This window comes from Taurulus bubalis, assembly GCF_910589615.1.
Source record: "Taurulus bubalis genome assembly, chromosome: 6".
NCBI lineage: Eukaryota > Metazoa > Chordata > Actinopteri > Perciformes > Cottidae > Taurulus > Taurulus bubalis.
The window spans coordinates 16,008,208-16,028,567 of NC_136594.1; the positions used below are offsets into that span (position 1 = coordinate 16,008,208).

General features: G+C 39.1%; 2 protein-coding genes across 2 annotated transcripts; one reads left to right on the forward strand and one right to left on the reverse strand.

Annotated features, from left to right (window-relative positions):
* Window positions 1-344: 344 nt before the first annotated feature.
* Window positions 345-4,243, reverse strand: cUnh4orf33 (chromosome Un C4orf33 homolog; the record flags this gene model as incomplete). Its single annotated transcript, XM_079220080.1, has 6 exons — window positions 345-1,184; window positions 1,905-2,104; window positions 2,205-2,256; window positions 2,349-2,409; window positions 3,893-4,086; window positions 4,179-4,243. The coding sequence occupies 6 exons, from the start codon at window positions 4,241-4,243 to the stop codon at window positions 1,088-1,090; spliced, it is 669 nt and encodes a 222-aa protein (XP_079076206.1). The 3' UTR covers window positions 345-1,087.
* A 1,060-nt stretch (window positions 4,244-5,303) lies between these two features.
* On the forward strand, window positions 5,304-20,294 carry sclt1 (sodium channel and clathrin linker 1; the record flags this gene model as incomplete). Its single annotated transcript, XM_079219063.1, has 21 exons — window positions 5,304-5,337; window positions 6,708-6,775; window positions 6,986-7,038; window positions 7,195-7,267; window positions 9,047-9,102; window positions 9,529-9,664; window positions 10,436-10,558; window positions 10,834-10,899; window positions 11,575-11,645; window positions 12,351-12,441; window positions 13,005-13,096; window positions 13,494-13,671; window positions 13,870-13,968; window positions 15,039-15,110; window positions 15,244-15,318; window positions 15,428-15,570; window positions 15,760-15,952; window positions 18,373-18,569; window positions 19,081-19,159; window positions 19,760-19,855; window positions 19,966-20,294. 21 exons carry the CDS (start codon window positions 5,304-5,306, stop codon window positions 20,023-20,025), a joined length of 2,055 nt encoding a protein of 684 aa, XP_079075189.1. The 3' UTR covers window positions 20,026-20,294.
* Between the last annotated feature and the right edge of the window lie 66 nt (window positions 20,295-20,360).

The following is a 20,360-nucleotide window of genomic DNA, read 5'->3' on the forward strand; positions in this document are numbered from 1 at the left end:
GCTTGACAGTCTGACGAAAAAGACTATTTGCCTATGACACCACTCTCATGTCTGACTAGGAAGCTGCATCTAGAAGTTGGAACTTCACATTACTTACACATCGATGCATCAGTACTAACCATCTAATAATAATAATAATAAGGTGACATTTTTCTACAGAAAGAAAGTTCCCTTTGTAACTTGAAATACATTACGGTGACATTTGTTGTATACAGTTACTTCATCAGGAGTTTTAATGTAAGACTTTAAGTTATTTATCTATGTTTTTAGAACTTTTACTTAAGTAACCTTATCTAACTTTCAACAAGAAAGCAACAAATCATATTTTCAAAGTGAAGGAGCATTACTTTAATGGATAGACAGGCACTGAAACATGATCAGAAATCCAATTACCGGTAAAGTGACTGAGTCAAAAATGTATAGTACATTTCATCACGAATATGTAGTCAATATGTTAACATATTTAATTATAAAAGGCATTCAATAAAGAGTGAAATTGTTGCAAAAGGATCCATTTACAGTACAATTAAAAAGCTTTAGAATGTATCGCTGAAGAACAGATTTTTCACTTCAATGGTGTGTGCGTGTGTGTGATTAGTGGTGTGTGTGTCTGTTAACCGACAAGGAAGAGAATCACAAAACCTGCTGTGTTCTATCTCACTGAAGAGAAACATGCAGGCTACACAGGAGCCAAATGTCAAAGCGAGCAATTCTTGCCACCATCCAGAGTATAACTGCTATAGGTCACACTCTGCCGAGGCAAATTAAGGTGACGTCCAATGTGATGTGTGTGTAAATGTGTGGATGTAGAGGTGTGTGTGTGTGTGTGTGTGTGTGTGTGTGTGAAGGCTAATACGCTCTGACAAGCTGATAACATATTTCTTGTCATATCGTTTGGCATCTTAAACTAATAAAGATTGATTGCCCTTTGTTTGCCATCAATGAGTGCTTGTACTACGGCCCTACCACTGTAGTGTGTGTGTGTGTGTGTGTGTGTGTGTGTGTGTGTGTGTGTGTGTGTGTGTGTGTGTGTGTGTGTGTATAAAAGAGACAAAAGGAGAGGGACAAGGGAGTGTTTTTGAAAAGCTCAGGGCTTTCCTATCCACAGATCAGACTCTGGCTGGATCCAACCTTCTCCCATGATGCTTTGCAGGCGGAAATTTTGGAAATACTCCAGGCGGTGGCTAAGAGATAGAGGGAGAATTAAATATACAGTAGGATGCACGAAACTCGGCCATACACACATATACTGCCCATCTGATTTTGAGTGCAATTACCTAGCCAATGGTTGGATAATAGTTGGCTAATATAAAAAGTGCAAGTTGGCCTGTCAATATTATGGCATTTAAACTTATTTTGCTCCGGCTGCGAAATATTAAAAACAAAAAATCAAAAGGGGCAGTCCAACGATTTCTCACATCAGTTTACTCATCGGGAGAAGCTGAGCTGCATCTATGAAAACTGTGCTAAATGTCCTTTCTGGCTCTTGAGGAAGGGTTTTAAAATCTGAGAAAATTACCCTGAAGATGTCATTAAAATAATGTCATCAGAGTTATCTTGGCGAGAGTTTGAGAATTTAAAGTTGCAACAGAAAGTGGGGGTGGAATTTGAAAGATGTGAACATCTACCAATAAGGGGAAGAGGCCACTGAGTTGCATTATGGGAATGTAGGATCCAGTGTGTAGGATCCAGTGTTTTTTTAGCTTGAGCCGTACTAGGGACTGAGAGATGGGGTATTTCCTCCTCTGCTGTGTGGATTTTGACCACTCTTTTATTAATTTCTCTTTCAACAGGCCCCCATTTTAAAATAAAGCGCAATACTAAATTCCTGGACTACCTTTTGAGACCAAAACATTTTACTATAAATAATATCTGTGTACATAACCTAAAACAAATGTACTCACAAATTGGGATTTTGGCCTTCCACTATCTCGTCCTTGGGGATGGGGTAGAGAGCCTCATAGGTGCGCTTCTCTCCTGAGCCATGAATTGCGTAGGAGTTCATCTTGTTGATATTGGGAGGTAAGTATGACCAGGGGAGGAGAGCCTCACCCATCCACCTGTCCCCTGTGATCGTGGCATTAAAGACCATGGGCAGTTGTTGCTAGAGAAAGAAGGCAACAAGACAACAATAATAAAAATACTTAAAAACCTAACTCAAAGCACCACTGCCCCATTCAATAACTCCCTCAACACCTGCCTACCTGGAATGCTTGGCCAACTCCTGATAGCAATAATATCAGGTGCTGCCCATGTCTAAAATGAAAACACAGTTTGCATGTTTGTTGTAAGATTGTCTATAAACATATGTTCATATGGATGTTACAACAGTTTAGCTGGGTACTTACGGACAAAACTCCACTTCCAGGTAATTTTCTGTGGTACTGTCGAGGAAGAAGGACTCCACAACTGAGACGATGAAGAAGACAGACCAATTAATCAAGAATAACAACAATAATCAAATAATTTGAGGCATATTTTTTAAGCTGTAACTTAACAATACTATGTAAAAATAACAGATACATAATGCTAAAACAAGCACACAAGCTCACCTACAGCATGCCCAATATCTCCCTCAATTATAATGGGGTTTGTTTCTATTCTAATAAGTAACATTAATGAGGTCAACTATGTGGGGCTCATTAACCGGAAATCGAACTTACTTCAGGTCCATTAGATTGGATTGTTATTACTCAACCTAATTACAGGGTTTAATTGCTGTGTCACCATTACAATGATAATGCAATTACTATTATGGCCTCATAAACAGAGGTACTCCCTAGTCTCTCAAACCTCATTGGACTAAAATCATAATGGTATAACACCTTTGAGTGGCCTAAAATTGCATCATACAGATTAAATCCCTAAATCATGACCGCAGTAACAACGTTATGATACAACTATTGTGGGGTGGGAACGATAAAAAGCAACACCTCTACAATATAACCTTACCTATTACAATAGGCCATAAATGCAACCTTTGTGACGTTTATAAATACCAAGTTTACAACACTACAAAGTCTGGGGAGAGATATTATGTTCATATTTTTTTATTATAATCAGTAAAAAGGGTTTTGTGAAATATGCTCACTTGCTTCCTTGCTGAGACAAGAGTTTGAATTAGATGAGAAGATTGATAAAATATATGAAGCTGGAGCTAAGAGATGGTTATCTTAACTGGGCATAATGACTGGTAATTGGGGAAACCACAACTTGTCATTTTTACACTTTGGTTTGCAAAAGTATTGCTGGTTGGTGGATTTACTAACCATCTGCTGGCTGTAACTTCATGTTGAACAGATATGAGCTATTAGATCTTATCTAAATCTCGACAAGAAAGCAAATAAACAGTTCAATAAGGTTGAACTATCTTGTTGCTAAGCAATGCATTCAAAGAACTTGATTAACATGATTACCATAACGTTATACTATTAAAAACCTGTGGTAATGAAGTTATCAAATTAAATATGTGTGTCAATTAGTCTTTAAATATAAATACATTAATATTTTTAAAAAGAGATTTCTAGAAGATCAAACTTTTTTTGCAATCACTTTATTCATGGTCATTAATTATGGATTCGTCAGTAAATCCTTAAAAGCTTTTGCTACAAGAGGCGGCTCATGGGGAGAGTGGTCGTCCTGAAACCACAAGGTAGCTGGTTCGATCCCTGGTCTCCCCATAGTTGGCATGTTGAAGTGTCCTTGAGCAAGACACTGAACCCCCAGTTGCTCCCCGGGCGCCTCACCCAATAATTACTAAGGATGGGTTAAATGCAGAGACCAATTTCCCCATGGAGATTATTAAAGGATAATTTCTTTCTATACATATATTTGCATGTCCAGGAAGCGGTGTAGTGCACTACCATACATACAGCATCTCCTGAGCTCCTACCTTCATAATCCCAGAGTCCAGGAAAGGCCTGGTTTGGGGGACCCGCAGGGGCGGCTGGGTCATTGAAGAAGGGGCCGAACATCTCTATCTTCAGCCCTCCTTGCCCAGGAGAGAAATTGATCCTGATAGGGTCATGGCTCACAGGATCGCTATTCCAAGTGTGCTGGATCAAAAACTGCATTCGCGTAAAAGGACTGAAAGAAAACATAATAATCATAATAATAATAATAATAATAATAATAATAATGACATGGTGACATGGTGGAGCAACACACTACAAACTTACAGAGATTCACAGCATAGCAGAATGTGGATAAGTGTCAGAAACTGTATTGAACGAACTACCCCCATGTTGTTAAAACTCAAACAATTCACTGGTTAAAATAGTGTCAATTGTGCTCCAGCTGGGCTTCTTGTGTCGCCATAAACACTCTGCTCGGCTATTTAAGCAGTTTGTTATCAATCTAGGTTATAGAGAAATGCAGTTGTGTTACTTAATAACTTGTCAAGATTGTAAAATGTACTTCCTGATATGAACATAACGTACATGGTGTCCTTTGGTGGTTTCAGATGAGACCTTTCAATTCTTAACCAATCAACACACTATCGAGACAACATTGTTTACTAATAGAAATTCAGTAAGGTAACAAACCTCGAATATTGTGTTAGCAGATCATGTGACGAGTTGGTCGAGAGCTGCGGAGATCAAGCAAATCTTACATTATATCAATGCTACTTTTTTGACAAACACGACAAGCTCGTCGGGGTGAAAACAATATATATATATTTACACCTCAAAAAAATACACAAACTGAATCTAAAAGATCGTATTTCTTCACTTGAACATATCCTTAAAAATATATCCGACTGAAGCTCCCCGGCACAGAGCGGAACTGGTTCATCTTCTTGTCGCACACACGGAACTATTTCCGCGGTGCACATTTCCATAGCCATTGGCTGTCATTTATTGGCTTCAAAACGGATGGCGCAACAGAATAGTGATGTAAACAATTATGATTTTGTGGGTTTTGTACTAGACATGGTGAGTTAAAACACCCTCTGATATAGTTTTGTTTTTAGGCCATTTGTTTCACAGACCAAACGGTGAAGTTAGCTCGTTGAGCTTTGCTGAGATTGATTCGCTGCCCCAGCTAACGCTAGCTGCTGCAACAGGTAACCACAGGTAACCTTAATGCAAGCTACCGTACATATTTAGCAGCTTTGTAAACTCGTTAGCAGAGTGCATGTGTTTTGAGAGACAGCTCATCTTCCGCACAGTACTTTTGCCTTGAAAACAGAGTTGACATCTCGTGCATCTCATTCTATAATAGCGTTAATGGCGAGTTTAAAAGGGCAGCGGTTATCGTTCCAATGCAAACTGTTTTAATTGCATCTAGACAGCGCCTTCACCATGGAAGAGGAAGTGGAGTTTTTACGTGATCAAGGTAAGGACACATCAGGGAGGACACACACGAGCCCAAATTCGTCTCAAAATATGTTAAAGGAAAGATTTGGGGAAAGTAATAATGACGGCTTGTAAATACAAAATATGACATGACTTCATCATTTATGTTTGATGTCTACTAACACGCACACTATGTTGTAGATCATGTGTTTTTAGCATGTCAATTTAACAAATTATTAGACCCACATCAGCATGACTATTGTTCATACATAATAATAATAAATAGTCTGGGTCAGTTATAGGAATTATGCTGTGATTTGTATTAGACAGTTATACAGTTATATATGAATACAGAACATGTCAGTGTTGGTGCATGACAAGCTCACAAAGGCTAATGACATATCCTCTCTAAAACCTCAATAACGTCTGAAAATGAACCACACATGACGGTTAACCTGCTTCTGTAATTGGATGTCACATGCCCAGCACACAATAAGTGCATTATCAGGGCTGTTGTTTTGCATTCATTAATTGTCAAATTGCTTATGTGTGCCTAAACCAAGAACGGTTAGATATAGGTGCTTATTGTGCATTGTGATAAAACCACTCACAGTACGTTTATCACGGTGAATTTCTATTTGTGGGATAATTGCGAATTTCGTCACGAGTGACTTGAGCTGTGGAAAGAAGGATAAAAAAAGAGCCTAATTTAGTACAGAAATGATCATGCGCAGACTCACACATTCTTGCTATTTAAGACAATCTAAACAACTAACATTACAAAATATATATATCCATTATTCAAACAGGATGACCTTATTCAAGATTGTGATTGTTTTTTACTAAATTATGATGCAATACACATTTGTGTTTCAAACAATCATGAGGAAAAGTGTTTCTAGTATCTTTTGGTGCTATTGTAAATGTTTTAAGCATAATTTGAAACCGATCTTCCGATTGACCAGAATGAGTTTATTTGATGTTATCCAAGATATCCATGACTGAAAAATCCAAGGAAACCCATTAACAATATGAAATGTATCTAAATTCAATAGGTCTCTATCCATCTACCATCTTTGCTGTCTTCTCATTCATCGCCTCTGTCTAATTTCCGATCCTTTTTTAAAACTTTTGAAATACTGTGAACTGTAATTAACTCCTAGCCTAAACTGTGACTGCTCTCAGCCAAACTGGGCATATCTGGTGGTGTACTTGCCAAACACATCCACCGTTGCTGGGTCTGTCCTTGAATTGCCAGATACCGAACTCCAGATTTAAATATTTATAATGCTCTTTTTCTGCTTTCTGATATCTATGAATAATTGGTGAGTGATATTGTTTTAATCTAGGACCCCATTCGTGAAAATTTGCATTTTCAAAGTGTGTGTGGGTGTGCGTGTGTTTGTTCAGTCTACAGACTAAATTCTGCTCTCAGCCAGTACCAAAATGGACACCGCACTCAGTCGACACCATCTCAGGTACAAAGACATCTGTTATTAACTAAATAAACTGACAAAGTTTTTGCTCATTATTTGGTTTCTTCAGTGAACAACTTGCATTCAAATTACTTTGACTTTGTTAGGAAATTATTTGAAAAGATATACCATATACATATGGGAATTTTGATTAATGAGGATTATGTAGTAGAAGTATGTACAACTGGACAGTCCTGCATCTCTGCTCATCAGGCTGAGGAAGCAAGACGGGCAGAGTCTCCTTCACCCTGGATCTCAGATAGAAGGTGAGGTGCAATGAAAGTCTTCCTTGTATGGCAGTCAACAACATATTCTTGTTCAAGTCAGAGTTATGAAGACAACAAACATCTGCGGATATGTGCACACTGGATAGCAAGTATGTTTTGTGACACAAGTGGCATGATTATCCATCTGTGTTTCAGTATAATGGCTCCTCTGATAGCAGAGTATGATCGGCACATGGATGAAATGACTGAACAGCTGCAGAGATACCAGGTGAGAAAACACTTAAACAATGATACGCGAATCAAATGTGTACAGTGAAAATAAATGTTATACAAACATATTACATGTTTGGACTTTATTTATAAATATACTGTTGATATCGTCTAGGGAAATTGGATACATGTGTATAGCTCTTTTAAATATGCTTTATTGAGTACCGTAATATTTCTTTGGGGGGAGGGATATGTCATGATTGATACAGCTATGCATCAGTTATTTTTCTTCAAATCCATTCATATCATTGTGGCCACAAGAAACACATGTTTATTTCACAAGCTAGTTGTTTCATTTTCTATACATTGTTGAAAAGTGATCGCTATATTCTGTCTCCCCCAGCCCTCCACATTTTTCTGGAGAAATTATTCCATATATGTGTCACATTGTCAACTGTAATTATTTATCCGTTAACAAACAAGGTATGATTCAATTTCACTAGCTCTTGCATCTTTGAGTGGCATTTCATCAGCTAAAGGATTCCACGAGGAATAGCATTTATAATAGTTTAACGGACAGGAAATACTTTAGATCTGATTCCTGAAAAGTTGGGCGCCCTCATTTTGTAAGTCTTGTTTAATCATTGTGAATAAAACATAGTTTTGTTTCATTATAATCACAAAGTAGAATTCATTGTAATTTTTCCTAAAGTATATTGATGAATGAAGTATCAAAAGAATTCCGAATTTTCACTTTTTTTTTTTTTGAAGGTATAGTTTCGTTTAATAAAGTTCAGTAATGCCACCTTCACCCTTCTATTCTGCTAAATGCTTTTTTAAATGATGGAATTCAGTTTCCAAATAAAATTAATAAAGTCTTATTCATTTATTGGCAAAGGGAATTTTTTATAAAAAGAGAGAGGGTAGGGTAAACAGACCTAGAGATGCCATCTGCTTTTCTCTGCCTAACAAGGACAAATCCCTTTGAAGCCACTGAATATTGAATATTTTAAAAGTTTTCGGGTGTTTTGAGTTTGAAATGATATTCCTGTGTTCATTAGGTATGAAGGTATTTCATACTTTTTTTAAACCGATCTATCACATATTAAAGTTTCCCTAGTCTTGCATTGACAACATATTTCACCTTTTGAAACATTTATTCTTCAGCCTGTTGCTAGAAAGAATGACTCTTATTAATTGCTTGATGGTTCAGGACTGGGTTATCAGCTAGCTGAGTTAATTGAGTTACTAAACAATGATTGGACCTTGAAAATGATAGCAATTTAAAACATGAATTGAGAGAAATTCAACAACTATAAGAACTTAAACGAAGCACTTGGGCAACCTTGGCGGAATTATCTGCAAACTAGGAATCATTTGGTGGTATTATTATATATTATGACACAGCTACGGCCTTTTTCATAGAGTGTTCTAACATTGTTGATGAATGTGAATATGCCAATGCATATTAGGTTTGACCAGTGGCGGGCCGTCAGGGCCTGCTAAGCCTTCTCTGCTTGCCTAAACAGAATCACAAAGTTGTAGCTATTTTATAATTTAATTTTTTTATTTTAACAACTGTCGGATTCAAAACTATGCCCATGTCCGTTCTGCTCTCTGAATACAGATACCGAGACGAATCATTTAGTTGGTTGAACAGGTACAGCGACTATCTCTGTACACCTAACACTACTGATCATATGATCATGTTTTAGTCATGCAATACTTTTCAAATGTGCAAATCCAGACTTGAATTTGATTACAGGTGCCCAAAAATGTATGAGGATGTCTTAACTAATTAATAACACTGTGTTGGTCATCTTGTTTTAATCAACAGGGGCAGATGTCAGAGGTCAAAGTGAAGTTGGAGAGGGTTGTCAAAGAGAACGAAAGGTATACAACGTTCCACTGGTTTTAAAGTAGAGAGAGTAGACACACAAAATCTCCTGGAACAAATCATGTATCACATCAGTCAACGTTAATCAAGCTTTTCTGTCATGGCATATGTTTTTAAACAATGTTGGATATTAATCTGTTTTCTATCTATAATTATTATACAGTTGAGTGACTGATTGTATTTTTTTGACCCACCAAAAATCTGGTAACCGTGAGATAGTAGAAGTAGAATAGTGATGTTTAGTTGTTAAATCTTTCTTTGTCGATATTCAAGGCCTCTTGACCATTCACATCACAGCCAAAATAAAGGGTGCTTGGTCGGCTGTAATTAAGGTTGTGGTATTTTATTTGAAATCGTGAACTATCTCTTATGTCCTTATTTTTCTAAATCGCCCTTTTAATATCAACCCCCACCTTTGCCAGGCTCCATGTCGAGATCAGGGAGTCTGTTGAGAAGCAGCTTCATGCCCTGCCGGCAGCTTCAGGACCGGAGGGTAGCATGCTGGAGGAGGAAGCAGTCGTCAGAAACCTCCAAGAACAGGTCCAGCTGTGTGAACAGGTCTGTAGATGTTTATGGCCAAACATATAGGAGATTAAGGTCACATTTAGTTTGTTGTCTTACTGGGAGTTAGATGAGAAGGACAATGTGAATATATTTTTAACTGTGCATTAGGTTGTAGGTATTTCAAGGTGTGCTAAAAACAAAACGAAGAGAACTGTCCAATTACTGTCGAGCATTTAGCTTAAATACTGAACTAACGCTACAGTAGCGCAAGTGGAGAAGAGTCAACTGAGTGACTCAATATTGTGAGTTCTTCCCCCGTGATAATACTTCTTTCAAAAGTCTTGCTTGCTACAGGAACTGGAAGCAGAGGGAAACACTCATTCCAGCTCTGTCAAAGGTGCTTCCGGACCACTTTAAACGGTCATATTTACATGTTGTTCCTTGAGTGTTTTAAATGAGTAGAAATAAAAAAACAAGACATAATGATTTATTGAGTAGTTGACTCGTGCATTAGAGTTGTTAACTGCCAACAGCAACAACGACAGTGGGTCCCAGGGGCTCCACACTGCACGGCCCTTTAATTTAGTGGTGACTCGCTTGCTGACAAGGTACAACATAAAAATAAGACTGTTTTGGAGCAGTTCTCTTTTACAGAGTTTAGCTGTTTTCAATGCTGCTAGTTTCTGTTCTCCACTAGGTTATCATGTCCTCATTCATTCCCTTAATGCACGGACATGGATGCAATTGAGCAATTATTTTGTGACATGCATTGATGCCTCATAGTGTGTATAAACATACATGTATATTTGTGTGTGTATTGTTTAGGAGCGGTTGCAGGCCATGGAGCTGTGGCAGACAAAAGCCCAGGAGCTGGACCTCCTCCAGCAGACCTACCAGAAGACCATCTCTGATGGACAGAGCCACGATACTCAGAGACACCAGCTCAAGGTTCAGTATTTCCGCACAAACATGCAAGCCTTAATAATTATAATAATACATTTGATTTGTATAGTGCTTTACAAGGTACTCAAGGCACTTTACATGGTCAAAACAAACAGTAAAAGCAACAACAATATATACAAGATATGTTGCCACTAGATGGAGCCATTATCATACAAATGAGGTTAATTAGAGCAGCTTGGCCTCAGTTAATGCTTGATATAAGCATGAGGTAATTACAAGCAGTTAACTTTTATTGAGTTCCTCTTTTTTCCCCATCACAGGATCAGCTTGTTCAGTTCCAGCAGCACACACACAAACTTCAAGTGGCCAATCAGAAACTGGAATCAGTAAGTGATGGTTAATTAAAAGCTTGTTAAATTGTGGCCTCCTAATTAGCCATGGGATTGAAATGCTGCACATTTCTTCGAAATGAACCCTGCTCTAATAATTAATCATGTAACTAAGTGAATTGGTTTTCCAAATGACTCTGGTAGTTATCCAAAACTGCCTTGTTATATAATGGACTGTCCAATCGCTTGGTAAACCTCAAACTACCAGCGCATACTGTTACGCACTAGTCTCTCGCTCTGCCACAGTCTCATAGAAATGCACTCAGGCTCTTTTTAGACTGTGATTGGAGATTACATTGTACAGCATGTTGTGCCTTTATTTATTTTCACACATTACAATACAAACCCATGAACACACAAGCCTTGTTCTTACTTTGGTCAAAATACAGTGTGTGAGGAGAGGGTAATACTATATCCCACTGATGTATTTTTAATGAGAGGGAGCCCTGGGCTTTCCCATCTCTGAGTCCTCATACATGCAGCTTTTTTTAGTCGCTGTATGTGAGAGCGATTGATTTGTAGCCATGAATGACCATCAGAATCTCCTCTGGATTTGCTCAAACGGGACCTAAAAAGTTTGAAGAGATATGCTTTTTTGTGAATCAGAGTTTACGGCTTGTGTTTGGAGTCATGCCACACAAATGGCAGTCTTGTCTCTCATGCTACACACAGACTAACCAGCAGTTTCTGAAGACGGTGACAGAGCAGAGCACGGAGATGGAGGCGCTACACAGCCAGCTCAGGTGACTAAATACATCAGATATTCAAAATGGCTGCTGCCAGCTGGCTTGCTCTGTGAACGTGCTCTGTGAGGTAACTTTAACCCCTTTTACAGCAATTTCCTACATCAGTTGTGGACTTAAAAAAAATACAGGTTGCACAAGTGGAAATAATAACTGTAGGAAAATGGGTCGATGCCGGATCCCTTTTACTTTCGTGTGAAAGAGTCTCAAAACGTTAGACCCATGGTTTAACCCCATGCTGGGAAATACAGGTTGAACATATGTTCCAAAATAGTGGAATGTACATTTTACTTTCAGTGGAAAAAGCCTTCACTTCGAAGTTAGAATAATTATTTAGAAGTCTAAGAGTGTGCAGGGATAGGGAAATTAATTATTAGCTTTTTTGCTGAAGAGATTGATAGCACTCTCATGTCATTTAATATGAAGCTACAGCCGGCACCCTGTTCAAAACTGGAAAACAGCCAGCACAGCTTGGTTCAAAGGTAATCAAATCCACCTGTAAACACCTCCAATGATCACAAGTTAACACCTTGCATCTCCTTTGCTTAATCCAAGAAGAAGGTGAATGAGTGTTTGAAAAAAATGCCAAACTATTTTTATAATAACCAAATAATGTATACTATATATTCTCTAAATGCAAGATGGCAGTCAAGTGTCTATGTTGTTGACTTGAACTCTTTCTCACTCTCTGTCCTCCTGATGTAGGCAGGCCAAAGCGGAGCTGAGGACGGCCACAGCCAGAGTAGATGAGATGACCAAATTACTACAAAATATCCAGGACCAGATGCAGAGACGGGTGAGAGAAGATGAAACAAAATTACAGAATAAAAATGTATTGTTTGTCCATAAAATGGGAGTGGGACATGTTGTGAATAAATACTTGATCAGGAATCTTAAAGGGGAACACCAGTTAAATTGAAGAAGTCCAGTGTGTTATTTCCATGGCCTAGAAAAGTTAAATCAATACGAAGGGAAAATATACCCTATCCTGCAATTTCCCCACTGCAGGACTAATAAAGGATTATTTTATCGTATCTTATACTCAGAGCATTCCCCCGGGTGCTTTTAGTGTCATCTATAAAACATTTCCCAATTCACAGTCTGTGAAGCTATCTTGGACTATACTCTGTCATAACACATTTGAGTTTGGAGAGAGTATATATATTTTTTGACTTTTCGTAGACCCTTGGGATAACATTTTTTAGATATTTAAAAAAATAGCCTTAGTTCTCTCTTTAAGAATAAATACACTTTGAAAATTAAGTGCATTGGGTCTTCACTTTGGGCTGCAGTGGCCCCTGACAACAAAATGATTAATCCAGTTAATTAAGAAAAATCAACAGATGTGTATTTATTTAGGAGGAAGATGTGGCAGAGGCTCAGGGGCGCGAGGACGCAGCAGACAGACGACTCCAACAGCTTCAGGCGGCCTTGACCCAGCTAGAGGCCAGGTGAGCTGCTCACTTGTCTGCAGTTTTCATGTTTTGTAGAAAAGTTTCAATAATTTGTGAAACATATCGACCATTGTGAAATGTAAATTCTGATGAGTTGAGGAAATTATATAAAATCTTACTTATATATTATATATAGCATATTTTACAAATGACTCCCTAGACATGATCACAGCACATTAGTTTTTTTTCTTCCCATTTGACTTGAAATATATAGCAGTAGCCTAAAAACAATACAAATAATAAAAAAAAAAACTGTTGCTGAGCTTCTAGAAGCAGTGAGCTGTCAGAATCTTTTGGGAAGTCATGGAGTTTTACATCAAGATGACAGTGAGAGCCAAGCAGTTCCCTGCCTTTACTCGGCTGCTGGTACTCACTCGTTTTTCTCCTCTGCCAGACTAAAAGCTGCATCTCACGAGGCTGAGGCAGTTCGCAGAGATCAAACTGTGTGGGAAAGAAAGGTGGGGGAACTCCAGGCACATTGTTCCACCCTAGAAGAGGAGAAGTATGAGGCCCTGGCCAAAGTCCGAGAGAGTGTTCAGGTGGCCGAGGAGGCTGCATTGCAGAAGGACCAGGTGACTATAATCACTGTCTGTCTCTATCTCTCTATCCCTCTCCATTTTAAAACAACAATTTGTATCTCAGAACGAGCCGGTCCTTCAATCTCTATAGCTCCTTTGACAATCAAATCTCTGTGTTCACATCGGTTTAGCACTTCAGAACTTTGCCCACTGACATTTGTAGCCCTGTCTGTTTTTATTCTACCCCTTCAGGCCCTGTTAAGAGAGAAACAGAAGACAAAGGATCTTGAGAAGACCAAAGAGGCCATCAAACGGTTAATCCAGGATGCTGCAGTCCGCACCAGAAAAGAGGTGCAGAGTTACTGAACATCTGTCTGAGCTGTTTGGCTGTTTCAGTAGATGTTGAAATATTACTGAAAAATCTGCTTTTAACATACCAAATGTATTGTATCATTATTAAAACCACCGGATAATGTCAAGAAATTTGGTGCCAACTTGATCCCTAAATTCTCAAAGAAATTAATATCTGTAAAAACTACAGCAATGCCTGATTCATAATTAGCCTAACATGGAGGCACAACCTCTAACTGCACTGATGTACTAAGCCGAAAAACAAAGCACTGCTCTTTCCACCAGCCTAACCTCAGCCAGGGACATGGTGGTTAATGCTCAATTAATGGGTCTTTGTCACCAAGCCCTAAACTGTTTAATCCCATTAATGAGGCCTAGTATGACTGCAGCACTGGCTGTCATCTTAGTCTCTGGCTAGCCTTCAACAAATAATGTTATTTAAGAGAGTAACTGTGGATGTGTTTGACTTTCAGTAAATTAGAGACCTTCCCTTGAATATGCCTTTTTAACTTTCAGGACATATTCTTTTGGAGTTAGAGGTTGAGGTTAAACATTGCAGCCCAAGTAAGGGCTTGCCTTTTTAAATAAGTATGTAGAATTAAGAATTTATCCTAAAACTGCTTACATTGGTGGTTTGACCTCAGACTTACCTGAAGTTTTAAGTACTACTCTGGCAGCTATGCATGAGGTTTTGAGTTTCCCTAAATAAAGTGTGTCCAGACTTATCAATTTTTCAGCTTGACCATGGTGGTACCACACAAATATTACCATGTACCTGGCACTATCCATAACTTTTGCTAATAGAAAACCCCCAAAAAACCCCAAAGCTGCCTAAACGGGCTGCCTAGAGGAAAAAGAAGAAAAAAAAGTCTAAATATGGTAACTTTTTTCTTTTACTTAACCTTTGAAATTAAACTGCTGAGTTAGGTGCCCAACTTAAGCACTTTTTTTTTCTCCATCTAATAAAAGTTAATAATAATAGTAATAAAAGTCAGATAGAATTGCAATATTGCACTGCACATATCGCAGTACTCATTGCCCATTTTAAACTGTGACTTTATCTTTAACAGGTGGATAATGTGCGTAAGCAGTGCAACGTTCAAATCCATCGTATGGCCGAGGAGCTGTCTGCTCTGCAGCTGGTAAGATCCTGGCTTGTTAAAGACAAATCCCTTTCAACATTACATTAAATCCTTTTTCAATCTCCACCTGTCTGCGCATGTGTTTGCATTTTATTATTCCGACTCATTGTTCTCTCTTTCCACCTTTCTGTAGGAGTGTGCAGATAAAGAGTCTCGAATTGAAAAATCCTTGCGAGAAAGAAAAGCTGTAGAAGAGGAGCTGGAGAAGGTATTTATTAAAGTATCGGTGAAACCCACAAGGAAGAAGCTGCTAAACTATAAGGTCCCGTGTTCTGATAGTGTTTGATTGCATGATTGTAAAATAGATTTTGCTTTAGGTTTTTAAGGAGGGCAGGGCAGAGCCAGAGTTTAGGAAGATGGATGTCCTTCACCAGAGGTGCCTAGATGCAGAGAGGATGAAGGAAGACATGAGCCTCACTCTGCAAAGCACACAGAACAAACTGAAAAAGATGGAGATGGAGTAAGTGTAACTTAGCATTGTATGTTTGCCCTCCACCTTTACTCCATTCCTTCTCACAACACTCACAACAGTAGGGGGGGAAGTGCCCACGTGGCTGCCAATAGTAATGGATATAAAAATTAAAAAAATGTTGTCCTTTTCAGCATCTCTCTCACTTCTTCCTTTCTTGATCCATCTGTGCTTGTGCAGCTACAGTGAGGAGCTGTTGCGGTGCCAGGAGGAAGTGCGGCGGCTGCAAGGCTTTCTCTCTGCAGCCCGGGACGACTGTGTCGGTGTAAGCGAGGAGCGGCTCCAGCTGCAACAGGAGAGCTTGCAGCTCCGCAAGGAAATGGATGAGCTGCGCAAGGCTACCTTGCTGGTCCAAAAGAAGGCCAAACAACAGGTAACTTCCCGATGGATATAAAAGGAAAGAAATGGAGAAGGGTGTCTATACCAGAAATGCAAGAAAAGACTAATTTAACCCTTGTGTGGTGATATTTTCAATAACCACACACACTGTACACCCCCTACACATTTATATTAGTGTGTTTCCGTGTGCGTGCGCGTGCTCTCACATTTTACCCTCCGTCTTGCAGGAACCAGTCTTTCTTTGCTCATACTCTATCCCAGCTGCAAGTTAGGGGCAGGACACAATAAATATATCTTTGCCCATGTGGTTCCTTATCACAACTGATCAAGGTGGCCAAAAGATTATCTTTGAAGAAGAATATTATGACCAATAGCTAGCAGCTAGCAAGTGAAGAAATATGGATGATCTGATCTCACGGTTCTATGCTTTGACCTCAGGGTTCTATGCTGTGACCTCAAGGTTCTATGCTCTGACCTCAAGGTTCTATGCTCTGACCTCAGGGTTCTAGGCTCTAACCTCAGGGTTCTAGGCTCTGACGTCAGGTTTCTCTGATCCCAGGGTTCTATGCTCTGACCTCAGGGTTCTAGGCTCTGACGTCAGGTTTCTCTGATCCCAGGGTTCTATGCTCTGACCTCAGGGTTCTACACTCTGACCTCAGCTAGTTCTAAAATGAAGACGAGCCCCAGGACCAGAACAAGCCCGTCAGCAGCCAGCAAGTGAAGAAATACGAATGGTCTTCTTGAATAAAGATCTGGCTGCCTGTGATGCCACTTCCTCATGTTTGGAACTTGCACATCTACACAGGGAAGCCTGATCATCATCATTCACTTGTATTAACTTCGACCATCCTTGCCTGTCAATGACCACATATTTCATAACTCTCCACCTTCAGTTTGTACAAATGTGCTGTCTCAGAACCCAAGCTGAGATAACCCTGAGGACTATGTCAGGATTATTTTTGCAGATTCAGAAAGCTCCCTGATGACATTAAACAACTGTTATAGACTGTTTCAAGCTCAGAAGCAGTTCCTCATGACCATTAAACTAATCATTTAGTTCAAAATCAGTGAACTTACCTTTTAAAGGGATAGTTTGGGTGTTTTAAAGTGAGTGTGCATTAGGGCTGCAACTAACGATTATTTTAATAATCGATTAATCGGTTGATTATTTTTTCGATGAATCGGATAAAAAAATGTTTTTATCAAAAAAGCGTTCATTTCCAACCCTTTATTCAAAAACAGAAGTGACAGTGCAAAACATCTTCAGAAAGTGCACAAACAGGTTGCTCCTTGAACTTCCCTGAGCTGTTAATTAAAACAACAAAATGGACTAACACTAAAAACATACACATCTATGCTTTACATCTGCCAAATGTGAGCCCTTTTTACTGTAATTGATCCCTCCAGAGGCTGCATTTAGCATATCCTGCGTTATCAATATGTATGAAATACTGGGACAGAGGGAAGCTGTACTGCTCCATATAGAGTCCTCTTCCTTAAACTCTTTCATTCTGGGTCTCTTATGACCACGACGTCACGTTGTTGGCTAAGCCCAACGACGTGATTTGCTTCATTCTACTTTGAGTAAAAAAAAAAAAAAAAACCTGCAGCCAGATCCGCCGGTGTGCCGGTTTAACGTTAACGAGTGACAGCGTGAACTGAACCAGACCGGGGGGGTGACGGCATGTTTCATCACGTTACGGTTTTTTACAAGCAAGACTGAACTGTAGCGGAACATAACGTAACTTTAACGACAATACACAACCCAAACACGTTAGCTAACGCGATAGCAAGCTGACTAGCTTCCATTAAAAACAAGTTTGAGGAACATGAAGACGCTGATTGGCCAAGACTCGACTTGTCAAAGATCTTCTATTTTTGAGAACATCACAACCTCAGCTTTTCTCGTGTCTCACTCCAATCTCAGAAACGCTGGCCGGCCAGTTGCTCTGCTCCGCTCTTTTTTTCTTTTCCGCGACTTATTGCCCGGCGTAATAATCGCGCGACACAACGGATCGATAATGAAATTCGTTGCCAACACTTTTGATAATCGATTTTTATCGATTTTATCGATTCGTTGTTGCAGCCCTAGTGTGCATGTGGTATTTATCCTCAGTCGGTGTATTACAGACAGTAAACAGCACTCAGCACTACCCCAGAGAAACAGCAAAGCAATTTACTGCTCTGAAGAAATGAAAGAAATATATAAATACATATTTAGAAACAGGCAAAGAAGGTGATAGGTTAAGTTTAAAATGGTAAAAGACTGATAACATACATGTTTAAATATAACAAGTCATGCTTACATAGTGATACATACTATTATTATGCAATAACAACATGCATTTTAATTAGATTCAACAAGATTGGGCATGTGTTTCTTCTTCATCTAATGAAATGATTTAGGACCAGTAAGGTGACCTTGTACACCCCACCTCTCTCTGCTCCCTCCAGCTCTCACAGATGGAGCAGGAGTACAGCCTGAAGGAGCAGGGACTTGATGCACGCATGCAGGAGCTGGAGGACAGCAGCCAAAGCTCCAGAGCTGATCTGACGCGCCTCCTTACAGCACAGCAAAAAAGTACCCAGCGCTGGAAAGAAGAAGCCAACAATCTTGTACAGACCTTCGAGACTAAAATCATTGGCCTCAAGTAAGAAACCTGAGGGAAGTTTAACATTACGAAAGAAAGGAAATAAGGATAGAATAAGGAAAGCATGCACTGAAAAATGGGCTTCATGACTCAAATGTTGCCAGTTAAAATCCTTCAAAAAAAGAAAAAGGAATAGGCCTACTCTAATAACATCTGTCTGTGTGGTGTGTTTTCCTTGTGTAGATTAACGTGAAGCAATGTGGTGCACAAAAAGAGCTGGCAGGCTGAAAGATTTCTGGTCAAATAAAACCCTGCAAAATGAAGTGTACAATGATAACCAGTCGAATGGAAATAACACTGGACAAAAGACAAAGCAACAGCTAAAGTGGAGCAACAAAGATTTTGATCACAGTTGAAACAAAAAGGAAAAAAAGGACACTTAAAGTTGTTTTGCCCTCAGCAACAGCTGTACTAACCTGATATGTATTGGAAATATTGTACATGAAAACAATGCATGCCGAATGTTTCATCTCCTGATAAAATGATGTATCTCTGTTAATGTCTATTTCAGAGCAGAGCTGAATCGACAGAAGCAGCATTCTCACGAGCTGGAGATGCAGCTTGAAACTTACCATAACACTGTTGCTGAGGTTTGTGTAACACATGCACATAAACAACCATGCAGCTTGATTTTCAGTACAAGAGTGGTTGGTGTAAAGGGGAGATGAAATGGTGAGCAATTCTGAAAAAATTCTGGTCTTATAAAAATAAATGTAAGATGTGTGTCCTGCACTGTAGGACAACATCCTCTACATTTGTAACACAGTGCACATAAAAGCAGCAACAAGAAGCAGAACGCTTTTGACTTGAAGACTACATCATTAGTGTCAGAAGTACCAAGCAGCATCAAGCAGCATTACAAAAACAGGAGGGGAATTGTTTAAACTCATGCAGTCCATCCTATGGACTTCAACATAGTCCTAGGTTCACAGAATGCACATCGAAATGAAACAAGTTCTCTTTGTTAAAAAGAGCAAAAATAAAAAAGCTTTAACTTGGTGTCTTTTATTTGTTTGACTCACAAACATAGTTATGGTTTGACTCAAAGGTGTGTGTGTGTGTGTGTGTGTGTGTGTGTGTGTGTGTGTGTGTGTGTGTGTGTGTGTGTGTGTGTGTGTGTGTGTGTGTGTGTGTGTGTGTGCATATGCGTGTGCATATGCGTGTGCATATGCGTGTGCATATGTGTGTAGTATGAGAGGCAGCTAGTAGAGTATCAAGAGAAGACCAGTCGTCTTCAGAGACGACTGACACAAGCTGAACAAAAGGCCACTACTGCTACACAACAGGTATGGGTAATCTTGACTCTTACATGGAGAGAGGTGTATTTCCCAGTTTCTTATCTCATGTAATATTGACATCATTAATTTATCATGCTTTATGTTTTTTATTTTAACAGCTGAGTATGTTGGCGTCACAGCGAAGAAAAACAGCCATGGTGGATCCAGAGACTTTATAACAGCGACTGTCACTGTGCTAAAGGAAGAACAATATACAGTATAGCTATATGTGTTTAAAGAGCATTGCTGTTTTTGTTAACATGATTTTAACATGTTGGCCAAAGACATAAGACAACAATAGGGGCTTCCGTGATCTGGTTTTTAGATATGATATTTTTTTTAGATATGTTTTTAGATGCAATATGTTCTAATTGTATGCACTAATGTGCCAAAGTTGGTGAATTGTATTAGGGATTGAATGTGTCTGATGTGTACTATGTAAAACAAACTCTTTCCACAACTACAAAATAAACTCCTCCAAATACACTCTGGTCTTTGTTGTGTACACAGAAAT